This window comes from Megascapheus bottae, chromosome 5 (assembly GCF_031878675.1).
Source record: "Megascapheus bottae isolate mThoBot1 chromosome 5, mThoBot2.hap1, whole genome shotgun sequence".
NCBI classification, from domain to species: Eukaryota; Metazoa; Chordata; class Mammalia; order Rodentia; family Geomyidae; genus Megascapheus; species Megascapheus bottae.
The window spans coordinates 38,143,750-38,156,571 of NC_143513.1; the positions used below are offsets into that span (position 1 = coordinate 38,143,750).

Sequence of the window (12,822 nt, forward strand, 5' to 3'; positions counted from 1 at the left end):
CAAGCTTGAGGATGTGAATTCAAACCCTAATACCATCAAATAATGACCTGCTGGTGACAGAAGATCATCCAACCAAATTTTAAAATTTGATTTTATTGTCAAGGTGATATACAGAGGGATTGCAGTTACACATGTAAAGTAATGAGTACATTTCTTGTCGAACATTATTATGCCCTTCCTCATTTTTCTCCCACACTACCTCCCTCGAACACCCATTCCAAGTTGTAAAGTTCATTTCCAACATAGTTTCTTGTGAGGATCGCTGATACATTGGCTCCCCCTTTGTCCTTTGGCTCACCATTTTGTTGTTCCCCCTTCCTTTCGCTAATTCAGATCAATGTTTTGAATGTGTGAACTGGAGTGACTACACAGATCACACACACACACACACACACACACACACACACACACACACGAAACCAGATTATTGTCTACAGTCCCATGAAATCTTTCCAAACAACAAAACTCTTTTAACCCAGCCTTATGCTCTTAGATAGAGCAGACATGTCACAGCTAATTATAATTCCTAATGGAAATTTTTTCCTATTCAATTTCAGCACTTAGCTATGAGAGATTTTTCTCCTATTCGGAAAAATTTGTCAGATAGGTGTAGATAGATGGATGGGTAGGTAGATAGACAGACATACAGACAGACAGACAGACAGACAGATCTATTGATTGATAGATAAATGTTTGTTATATATCTCTGTATAGATAGAGATATTTTCTATGTGACCTTTTTTAACCTTGGAAACACAAATTCAGGTAGGTTCCCAAATTGCGAATGATGGGCTCTCTTCCCATTCTCTTGTCTGACCATCTGCTTATTACCAACTGGAGGGTAACTCAACTGTTCAACCACAAGTAACTGATTCATGGGTGTTGGAGTGCAGTGGGGAGAAGGTGTACTTTTTGAATATGCAGTCCTTAAAACACCAGCTGTACAGTTTGGGGTTTTGCAAGTTGTGGGTTGGCTATGAATTTCAGGAAAGATGTTTTCAGTTTTAGAAAGCTAAATTTCACAGAGTTCTCAAAGAAAACAAGTGATGCAGGCTGGCTTTCCTTAATCTCATCATATGGATTTGTAAAATACAAAGCACATGTTTTCCCCACATCTTTATTGCCTCTGATGGCCAAAACTCTTTCAGAGGACCATGTGTCACACTTCAGGAAGGACACTGAATACATTAAATCAGGGCTTCTAGGAAGGAGAGATGAAAAATAAGCAGAGATGAAAATATAGGATTAAGACTACACCTAGGTTTCTGGATACAGCACTAGATCAGGTCTTCACCATGTCAGGCCTAGTGGCTCATGCATATAATCTCAACTACTTTAGAAACAGAGACTGGAAGAATCATGGCTCAAGGCCATGCTGGGAAGAAAGCTAGTAAGACCTCCATTTCAACAAAATAACGATAATAATAGCCACAACAACAGTAAGCTAGGCATGTGCTAGTGTACATATATAAGGCAGGATTCAAGAGAGACCTAGGTGGGAGGATCAAGGTCATAGCACTGGACAAAACCTCCAGAGCTCATCTAAATAACTAAAGCAAAGGGGGTTGGTAGTGTCCCTGTGTAACAAGGCCCAGAGTTCAAACTTCAGGACAGCTGCCAAACTTCCATGTACTGAAAAGCTTGGGACCCTTTGTAATAATATACCAGTTTGCCCACCATATACGCCTCCATCCACATGAGCAGATGTAAGGCCATCAGGGAACTCAGAGATGCAGGAGGGACCCCAGCCTATGAAGCATCTCTCCTGCGACTCTCCTCCTGGATTTGATGAATTCTGTCTTTACCATCATGAGATTTTTCTCCCCTAAGGGAGCTACCACTGCCACCATACTTAGAGACACATGTTCCCTTCTCCCCAGAACTAGCTTACTTAACTAGATGAGAACTTCTGCTGTTGATTGCCTTTGAAGGCTTGATCTTTGTCAAGCTCGGAAGGTTCAGGGCTTGCGACTTAGACGTGACTAATGCAAAATCCACTTTTACTAGAGAGTGTTCTCCATATATAAGGCCACTTTGTGGAATCAGTTAGCAAGAAGATAATCGTAAACATAAGTCTGAGGCTTTTCTTTCCCTGAAACAAAATACACATAAACAAGGAAATAATGGGAGAAAAGAATACGAGAGGAATCTAATAATCACTTCCCTCAGGATGTTGAGAACTCATCACAAAAAAAAAAGAAAGGAAGGAAGGAAGAAAGATCCTTCAAGAAACCATGCTGTCTTCTTTATGGAGAATAACAGCAGTTAAATTTAATGTGAGTTTGTGGGCTGAATGGGGCTACTTTAAGCCTTGCTAAGGGAATGTAGACACATAGGTCCTGGAAGAACCCAACAACCCAAAAGGGAGAATTGTTACTTTTGTTGTTATGATGAGTTGGCGACCCCACAGATCTCTGTCTTTATCTCTTTAGAGATTATCCAGTCCCACTAATTATCTCCAAATAGTCCTATTACAAGTTTTGGTATGTTGGACAATGCCAAAGACTCATTCTTCTATAGAAAAGTGTAAAACATATTGCCATTAAAAAGGTAGCACTCCACCTCGGAATGAATCATGAAATGGAAAAGATGGGTTTACTTCTCCATCATTTGCAATTTTCAATTAAAATTGCTCCCTTGTAACATATTGTCTCCTTTCCAAATGTCAGTCTGACCAAAGCCAAATGACATATTGCAACTTTTCCCCAATATCTGTATATCCTGAGCACACAGTGTCAAGAAGATGGATCCAATGGCTTGATTTATGTTGCCTTCTGGCAGATGATGTCTGCAAGGCATGCGTCTAAATGGACTGTGCTCAGGCAGTTACCTTACTCATCAATTCTCAGAGAATTAATGAGGACTATTCATCCCAATAATAGAAACCAAGGTCAGAGCCTTTTCCTTATGCTGTAATTCCATTAGCATTGCACAGAAAGCACTGGGTCATAAGCTCTGGAGACCTCATCACTGCCTAAATGGAACTGTGTCTTGTTCCCAGAGAAAATCCACTGTGAGCATACATCCCTCATCAAAGCTTTGGTGTACATCAACATTGAATGTACTTACATATGTAGGGGAGATGCTGGTAAAGAAACAAACCAAGGCTGCCTTCAGCTGCCAAGCATTGCAACTACTGTTTTAATTAAAGTCCATACCAATAGAAAACAATTGTAATAAAACCATGGAAGGTACTTCCAATTATTAAACATATACATTATAGATGCTGCGTTCTTTCATATTTTAGACAAGCCACCCAGAAGTCTCATAAAGCTATTTTAGAATATTTTAGTCTGGTTTGGACCTTTTATTTTGGTTTCCATTCATTACTGAATGAATAAGCAAATAAAATGGCCTTGGACCTGGTATCACTATAAGCAAATCTGGTCTCCAGTGAAGCTTGCAGCTTAAAATCTCAAGCAGTCTACTCTTTGGAACAGTCTCATCAGTCAGCCCTTTATGCCTCATAATTCAAATTTCTTCCAACCTCCTATATATTAAAAGAAAAAGAAGCTAAAGAAGCTGGGAGCTGGTTGCTCATGCCTGTATCCCTGGCTACTAAGGAGACTGAGATCTGAGGATCATGGTTCAAGGACGGCTGGCCATGAAAGTCTAAGACTCTCCAATTAACCAACAGAAAATGGACTCAAAGTATAGAACTCTAGCCTTGAGTTGAACAACAAAGGGACAATACCCAGGCCCAGATTTCAAGTCCCATGACCTACTAAAAGAAAAGAGAAAAGCAGAAAAGAGTAAATTTTTTTAAAAATGAAGAAAATTGGTGCTGAGAAGGGCTTAATGGTAGATTGCTTGTATGCTGTGCATGAAATCCTTGGTTCAAATTCTCAGTACTGCATAAAAGAAATAAAATTAAAAGATAAAAATTTATTTTTAAAAAGAAGAAAAATATTATCCACAGTTTAAAGCTATGGGCAAGGATTTGGATACTGGGTTTGACACATATTTTTCTTAGCAGTGAAGTAAGAAATGTGAAGTTAGAAATTTATAGTTAAACTGCCTAGTACAGCATCTGGAAATTAACAAATATAAGTATTGTTGAGCACACGAAAGTGTGTGTGTGTGTGTTTGTGTGTATGTGTGTGTGTGTGTGTGTGTGTGTGTGTGTGTGTGTGTGTTCTGGTATTTTGAAATATCTGAGGTTTTATGTCCAGTACATTCCAGAAGATCCATGGTAATGAAAAAAAGCCAGAGGCATGCATAAGTCATGGCAGCAAACCATCCAAACACCATTTGTCTCTGTTTTGAAGTATATTTTTGAATTTCATTTCAAATATCATTTTCTAATACCCAAAGAAATTACTTCAAGCAAAGAAATGGTGCTCGGCTGTGAAGTTCTAACTAAACAGGATCTGAAGAATATCCAATTTTCCTTTGCTCTCTTCTCCTCGCACTTCACCTGTCAGAAGACAACTGCATCAAAGAACCTACTTCAAGCACAGTTCCTAGCTTCTGCCCTCCTTTGGATCAGAACCACTCCTGAAATGCTTGTGCTTGCTGGCTTAGAGGCAGGCTGGAGTCCCAAATATAAGCAGCATGAGCTCACAAATCGAAAAATAGGTTAGAGGTCAGATACAGTGAAGTTGATAGAGGCAGTTCAGAATACTCACCAAGAAGAGCTCTCTCATCTGGTATCTCAGTTACTGGGGTTTTAAGCTCTGTTTGGCTTATGTGATGTGAAGCAAATTACTAGCTAACACATATCCTTCTGTTTACTACTAACTTGTAATAATATAAGGTACCTTGTAAAATTTGTTAAAGATTACATTTATACTTTAATTATATGTGTGCATATAAACATATGTGCATGTAATTAGATTTATATTTATATGCTATATTAAAATATATTTTATTATGTTGTATATTTAATATATCATATTTATATATCTTTATTATCTAAAATAGATTTATGTTATATAAATTATATGTAAACATATATCATATATAATGTATACATAAATCAGTTATCACAGTGCTTGTTCCCAAAAGGTATTCAGAGGAGATAGGAAGAAGAGAAATTACTAATAACTTTCAAAAAATGAACGTTGTTAGCAATTTTCAGTAAATAAGGAAATAGGTAATTAAGTGACATGTACTTTTGGTTTTCCTTTGAATAAAAAATTCTTAACAGTCAAGCACTAGGGTTTCATGCTTGTAATCTTAACTACTCAGGAGGCTGAGATGTGAGGATCAAGGTTTGAAGACAGTCCATGGGACTGTTTTTTCCAGTTCTCCATCCCAAAACCAGAAGTAGAGCTCCAGTGTAGAACTCTCGCCTTTTGCAAAAAAAGAAAAAAAGGTCAGGGACAGTGTTCAAGACCTGACTTCAAAAGCCCCAGGACCAGAGAAGAAAAAAAAGGTTAATTAAAAATGTATGGTTTTTTTTCCAACAAATACCTAGAACATTTTTCACTGGAAATAATTGAAAACTAGATTATTTGCCTCATCCGGTATCTAATCTTTAAACACCTCTCTCTTTTCAATAAGATGTTTCCTGTGTGCTAATTAGAAGATACTGTGTGTTCTCTGTGATCAGTAGTAAAAGTAGTATTCCTTCTGTTTTAGAATATTGCAAGCTTGTTCCACATGAAAAACAACCAAGCACACACATATCAGTTGTGTTATAAGAAATATTTAGACAAGAATATCAATAAACAATGACAATGGATACCTACAGATCAGTTCTTGTATATGATTATGTTCATGCCATGATTATGTATGATAGTTCATTTAATATTACCATCCCAATTTTACTGTTGAAAACCAAATTCAGAGACATTAGTTAACTTTCCCAAGATCACAAGTTGAGTAATAATATACACATTATGTACAGAGAAAACAAATCATTTATGGACCATTAAGATACTTTGTAACACAAACGGGAGCAAAAGCAGGAGAAAGGTCATCCTAATTATGCTTGAAAACCAAACACCTTACAATATCTACATTATTTTTAAGTCATTCTTTGTTCTCACTATATTTCTACCTGAGAAACATATCACTCTAATACTCCAAAATGATCATTAGAATGCCCTATGTGAGGCATTCTCAATTAAACCCATTAGTGATTATGGTAAAGAAAAAATGTGTTTGTGCTTCCAGCAGAATGAGTTTCCCTTTAGGGAACCAGGTTGGCCAATATTTTCATATGTTAGCTATAACCTTTCACAATGGAAGAGTGAGCAAGGTACTGGTTCATTAACCCGCTAATTGTCCCTTCTTGTCTTAGTGATTGGCTGGTGTTTGCCTTCACTAACTTCAAGGAGTAGACATCCTTGGAGGGTGGATATCATCATTGTCTGCTCCTGCAGATGAAATCAATATCCAGTTCCATAGAGTGCACAGAGTCACTGGCAGCTGATTCCTGTCTAGGGCTGTATTCAAGAGAATCAAAAGAGAACAGTTTTCCACCTCATAAACTCCTGAAGGGAACTCCTAAAGACACCAATTACTCTCATAGCCCAACTCACTCAACTGAATGCAAGTCAATCTGCTAGGAAGAACTCCATTCTCACCTATCTCACCCTCCCTACACATACACAAATGTAACATGCCCCATCCGTTCTGAAGCCTTTTTGTTTATCTTTAATCCTTATTGGTTGCACAGCCTCTCACAGTCAAAGGAAGATCATTGTTTAACTGGTAGAGTTTCTTTCTAATTTCTCTTTCTTATTCTACTTAAAGAGACTTTTTTCTGGAATCACTACTATCCTTTTGTATTTGCTTTCAAAGAACTGAGAAAAATCTAGTTTATTTTTTCATTGTCAGGGTAATATAAAGAGGACTTACAGTTACATTCATCAGTAGCGGGTGCATTACTTCTCAAACACTGATATCCCTTCGTTTTTGTCCCACTTTCCCTCCTCATCCTCTCCTAATCATCTTGTTTTCTTTTAGACTCTTTTTGTGTGAAAGCTAATACACATCATATATTTTCAAATTCTTGGGCCCATGTAGTAACATAAATCAGGAAGAGCAGGTTAAAATTTAAAATTAAATAACAGATTAGTGAAAAAATGAATATAACTTTTTTCCAGATGTCTGCTGCCCAGGTTAATACATATTTTTCTTTCTCTATTTTCTTCCTCAGAAAAAATAGAGAAGATAGGCATTAAATGCTGGTATTCCTGGTATCTTTCTGAACCTGAGAATCAGATTCTAATGTGTGCTAGAATACCAGCTCTTTAGTGGTATCTCTGTGTGTCTCACACACTCAGATGATTGGTTGTTCCTGGGGAATTTCTTAAAAACCCATGATCCTCAGCTCTTGCCTGAAACTTGGGATTTACATGGTCTTTAACAGGTCAAATTGGGATTCAGAGACCTAGATAGCTGTTTTGTTTGTGTATCTCTGTGTGAGTGTGTGTATGTGTCTGTGTGTCTGTGTGTGTATGTGTGTGTGTGCACCATGCACATGCACAAGTCCTTGAACTCAGGACCTTGCCACTGCCCCTGAGCTTTGTCATTCAAGACTAGCTGTCTATCACTTGCACCACAGTACCACTTCCAGCTGTTTGATTATTGCTCAGGCAGACTTGGAACAGTGATCCTTCGATCCCAGCCTCCTGAATAGCTAAGGTTACAGGCATGAGCCACGAACACAGAGCAAGAACTGATTTTTAAGCCAGTTGTAATTACAATGCACACAAAGTTTGAAAACATCTGGTCTATGTGTTTGGAATTGGCCCGTCACTGCAAAGGACTTGAACTATAAACTCTGGTCCCCTTAGTATGCACAGGACTACATTGATTAGAAATGATTGTGATTACCAAAGGCAAATACAGTGATGAAGGAAGGCATTCTGACATCGTCTTGTTTCTTTGGGGCTGGGACTGAAAGACAGAGCGTGTATTGATGATGTCCCTCATACCTATTTCTGTTGGGGTCTTTTTAGCTGTGCCCCATAAAATTGGACGCATCATTGATGGGAGTCCGGCAGACCGCTGTGCAAAACTAAAAGTGGGAGACCGGATCTTAGCAGTGAACGGCCAGTCCATCATCAACATGCCTCACGCTGACATCGTGAAGCTCATCAAGGACGCAGGTCTTAGTGTCACCCTTCGCATCATTCCCCAGGAGGGTGAGTGCCCGAGGGCAGCCTTGCAGAGGGAGTCAGGTCCCGGACATATTCACTGGGGTCTCCTCAGCCTGCCTCCAGGGTCCTGGAGGCCTGTCAGTTGCTGCCTGAGATTGACCACACTTTTTGCACTAGCTCACACCCCGTTGTGTCCCACATTCTGTTTTCTCACCACCAGTGGTGGTGGGCTTGTAGGCTAAATAGTGTGAATCCTAAGACAGAGGCTTTATCTGATCCTTTTCTGGGTGTAATGGGGGCTGGGTGTCTCAGTATAATTTTTAAGTGATTTTATTAACCCAGAATTCAATAGATAGAAAGGAGAGTTACAAACCTGAAAAATGAAAAGAAAAAAAAAACGCTTATTTTATGAAACAGTCTCTGGAGGATTCTTCAAAGTCAGATTGATTTTGAAAAGCTCCAAGTTTTATGGTCTAAAAGAGGACTCATTTTGGAAATGTTGCATCTGATAGGAATTTAACATTCCCACCACACAGCCTTTGGAATTTCTCTGTACAAGGTCTCCCCCCTGAGGTTGCAGGGTGGTAAAGACCACAGCTCACAATCTCGCCTTTAAGGGGCCTACAGTTCTGAATTAGCAGTTCAGCGTGTGTCTATCACTTGCACACACAGTGGGCCCATTACTTGTTTGAAGCTGCTGGTTTGTTAATGTCTTCGAACAGTTCCATCCCCAGAGCTAGCTGGTGAATGAACGATCATGTCCCATACAGAGGCAACAATGGGTCTATTTGATACCCCCTGTTTTACTCAGCCCTCCTCATTCCATTTTAAGATTATCGATGTGCAGACACTAAATGGCTACACAGATCCTTGACTTTAAATGTAAGGCAGTATTCTCAACCAGGGTAAAGTGGGTTCCCCGGGGGATATTTGGCAATCTCTACAGACAATTTTAACTGTCATGATAGGGGTAGGAATGCAACTGTCAACTACTGGAAAGAAGCCGGAGATACAGGTAATCATTCTAAAATGCTCAAGACAGTCCTTCAGGGTAAAGAATTATCTGGCCCGAAATGTTAAGAATGTCAAGGGTGAAATGGAGATAAAATTAACATATTTTTTTATTTGAAAAAGGATAGAGAAGGGCAGAAAACAAGATGAGGAGAGGAGATGGGGGAGGGAAATGGGAGCAAAAATATGAGAAGGGGTAGCAATGATTGTGAAGTAATGCACCTTCTATCTGGCGAATATAATGTAACCCTTCTATTAATTACAATAAAAAGAATTTTAAAAATTAACATATATAGGCCATGAGAAGAGAAAGGGATGTGGGAGTAATGTTAAGAGATCCCCTCCTCTTTTGTCACCCAACAAGGGGCGGGGGGCAACAAAGACCATTTCTCAAAAACCTGTCATCTAAAGACACCAATATATAGAAAATATCCAATGGAAATAAACCCATGCAAGATTGATCACCAAAAATCTGATGTGCTTCTCTGTCTTTGTGATGTGAAGTGTGTTTGTTCATCCTATACACCAGCCTGTGGACATTATTGCAGTTGGAAATGGGTGGGGGGGCGGAAATTTGGGGAATCTTCCTGTGGTCAGTGTTGTTGTTCTTTCCAGGGACTTGTGGATGGATGAGAAGGTTATTAGTGATAAAACAGGCAGGTGGTGAAGCAGACATAATAAAAGCACTTATAGCACTTAAGATTAGCTCTTTCCAACCCACTACGACATATCAATCCAATGTCAGCTCTTGGGAGGTTGAGGTGAGAGAATCGTGACTTTGAAGCCAGCTTAGGCTACATAGCCCTTTTCATAGAGTTGAAGAGTATGACTAAAACATTTTCTGTCACCAAAAAAAAAAAAAAGATGGGATGTGTCACACAGCTTATATCTTCCAGTTGTTTTCATTTATACTGGTGTTTTGTTGTTTGGGGAGGGTTTTTTGAAGGTTTGCCTTGGTAACCTCGTCAAGATATGTTTGGGTATAAGTAATGAAATAACTCATTACAGGAGTGGTTTGAACCCTGATCAGTTTAACCTTCTGTCTAGAAATGCAGCAGAAACTGAAGGGATCCAAGTCTTGCACTTCTTAGAAGAAGCAGAGTCTCTACTCTGACCACCACTTGCCCCTGATCAAATGCCAACCTAACCACGCCTGCTGCTTTGGTTCCTTATCAGAACTCAACAGCCCAGCCTCGGCACCCAGCTCAGAGAAGCAGAGCCCCATGGCCCAGCAGCACAGCCCCTTGGCCCAGCAGAGCCCTCTGGCCCAGCCAAGCCCAGCCACACCCAACAGTCCTGTCGCCCAACCCACACCTCCTCAGCCACTTCAGCTGCAAGGACATGAAAACAGGTAACGTTTCCTCTAAGTTTTCTAATTCTAATTTCCTCAAAGGGAATGTGTGGGAACAGTTCAGGCCACAGGCAGTGAGAGGGATTTTCATATAGTAGAATGTACTGTCATTTTATATAATTTTGAAATGTGTGTATGTGTGTGAGAGAGACAGACAGACAAGAGACAGAGAGACGGAGAGATACAGAGATGCTTTTATTAAGCAACACCGCTGCTTGTTCTTCACAATAAGAGCAATTGTCCTGGAGAATAAAAATGGGAAACTGAAGATAGCTAGGGTAAATAAATGAAAAACACACTCAGGAGAGCCCAAGTGAAGAATACTTACAAAGGTCTGGCTAGAGGGGCTGTGCAAGTGTGAAGGACAAAAGTCAAGGTCATGATGATTGATGGAGGATGAGGGACAAGACATGGTTTGAGATGAAGCCAGTAAGGGCAACACTCCAGCCATACAGGTTCTTTTTTTTATTGTTGAGAAATATATAGAGGGGTTACAGGTACATTCATCAGGTAGTAGGTGCATTGCTTCTCACACATTGATCCCCCTTCTCATGTTTTTGTCCTCATTTCCCTCTCCCACCCCCTCCCAGTCATCCTGATCTTTATTCTAATGTGGTGGATATCTGTCCGGTCTTAAGATAACAACTGAGTCTTGCCTTTTCTATATCTCTCGGTGAGCACTGTGGTGAACAGACTGAAGACCAGTCAATTCCATGCAGGTTCCGCAATAAGGGAGTAGTTGCAGAAAACCCACGGAGCCTTGAAATTGGTGGCTCACAGCACAATAGCAGTGCAAAAGGAAGGAAATATGAAAGGAATCCTTGGCATCCCGACATGTTTACACTTTCAGGTTGCATAATAACTGTACATCCTCCTACCCGCGATCTGACTTCCATTCCACACAGACAGTCATGAGGATTAATATGAGGAAGTCATTTTGGATCTTTAGTAAAGGGAGTGTCATACAAAAATGGCAGCAACTTCTTATGGTGAGTAGTGTGCAACAGAGAGCCTGGGTTGAGTTGAATGATTGTGCCCACGTGATTTAACAAAAGCGCATATACCACATGATTATACAGAACTGCTCACCAGCTTTACCAGATTCCATTGTTTTCTGAACAGCTACTTCCCGTGTCCATTGGGAAGATTGGAAGGAGACTATTTTTTCCATATGTTTTTTATTGTAATTAATAGAAGGGTTACATTATATCCATCAGATAGAAAGTGCATTACTTCACAAACATTAATATCCTTTCTCATGTTTTTGTCCCCATTTCCCTTCCCCCACACCCACCATCTTGTTTTCTCCCCTTCTCTATCTGATTTCAAATAACCAAAAACGCATATATACAATATATCAGATAACAAGGTGAAATACTGTAGCAATATGAGATAACCAAGGGACAGCAAAAAGAGAGATAACATAGTACATTAAGGACAACAATCACTTATTATATGGCTCTTTTTTTTTAATTTTTGGTGAGTCAGGGGCCTTAGACTCTGGGCCTGGGCTGTCACTGAGCTGTCACCTTAAGGCTACCGCCCTACTCCTTGAGCCATAGCCCCATTATGTGGCTTTTGTTTCTATATCCTGGAGGTCCTTTCATTTAGCATCATCCTATATGGCCTTATGTATCTAGGTTTTGCTCTAGTGTAAAAGAAGGAGACTTTTTGATTCCCTGATCTCTCTGAGTTTCTTATTCTCTTTGTTGTAGAACTTTTCCCTGTAGCCCATGTAAGATTTCTGTAAAGCCTGTTCTACTGTGATTTTTTTCCCCATATTCTATCATGAAAGGTAAATGCCAGTTTTATCGGCTACTAACATTTCTACTATATTGCAGAGAAGATTAAAAAAAAAGCCCCATAAAGTAAACAATGCAGAGGTAAGAACTTGAAAAATGAAAAAGAAGACCTGGGAAAAGAAGACTATAGAAAAAGAAGACCTGGGCACTTTAGTAATTAGCTGTCTGCTGTCACTGTTCACTCCCACAATAGATTGCTCTAACTTTACCCAGAATCCATCTTCGACTCAAGAGGAAAGACTTCCTCATAGCAGTCCTTGAGCCAGGTTGAGACAACCTGTTTTGGCTTTGCCATTCTAGATTATTCTTTCCACCACAGTCTGTCTTCTCCTTCCAGGGTTGGACACATTGGATGTGGGGCTTGATCTAGACTTCGGTGGGTAATTAGATCTTACCTTTGCTTAATGTGTTATTTGGCTAGTCTATTCTTATTCATCCACAAGTACCCACTGTTCCTCAAGGAAAGTTTGAATGGAACAAAGGATGGAGTTTAAGAGTACCTCGTGGTTCTATGGTGTTTGCAGTGGGCTAAGGCACTCTTACTACTACTTAAAATTGAAGCACTTTAGCCATTACAGTAGCAGTAACCACTGGAAAGCTGCTT

The 12,822-nt window shown here is 39.7% G+C and overlaps 1 protein-coding gene and 1 long non-coding RNA gene across 6 annotated transcripts in view; one reads left to right on the forward strand and one right to left on the reverse strand.

Annotated features, from left to right (window-relative positions):
• Magi2 (membrane associated guanylate kinase, WW and PDZ domain containing 2) overlaps positions 1 to 12,822 on the forward strand; it is a 1,234,376-nt gene that overhangs the window by 1,119,124 nt on the left and 102,430 nt on the right. The window contains exons 17-18 of the mRNA XM_090332908.1: positions 7,914 to 8,099; positions 10,242 to 10,416. Coding sequence (XP_090189034.1) covers positions 7,914 to 8,099; positions 10,242 to 10,416 — 361 coding nt within the window. The remainder of the gene's footprint in view (positions 1 to 7,913; positions 8,100 to 10,241; positions 10,417 to 12,822) is intronic.
• Positions 1 to 12,822, reverse strand: part of LOC150063225 (uncharacterized) — a 71,342-nt gene that overhangs the window by 12,835 nt on the left and 45,685 nt on the right. The window lies entirely within an intron of this gene.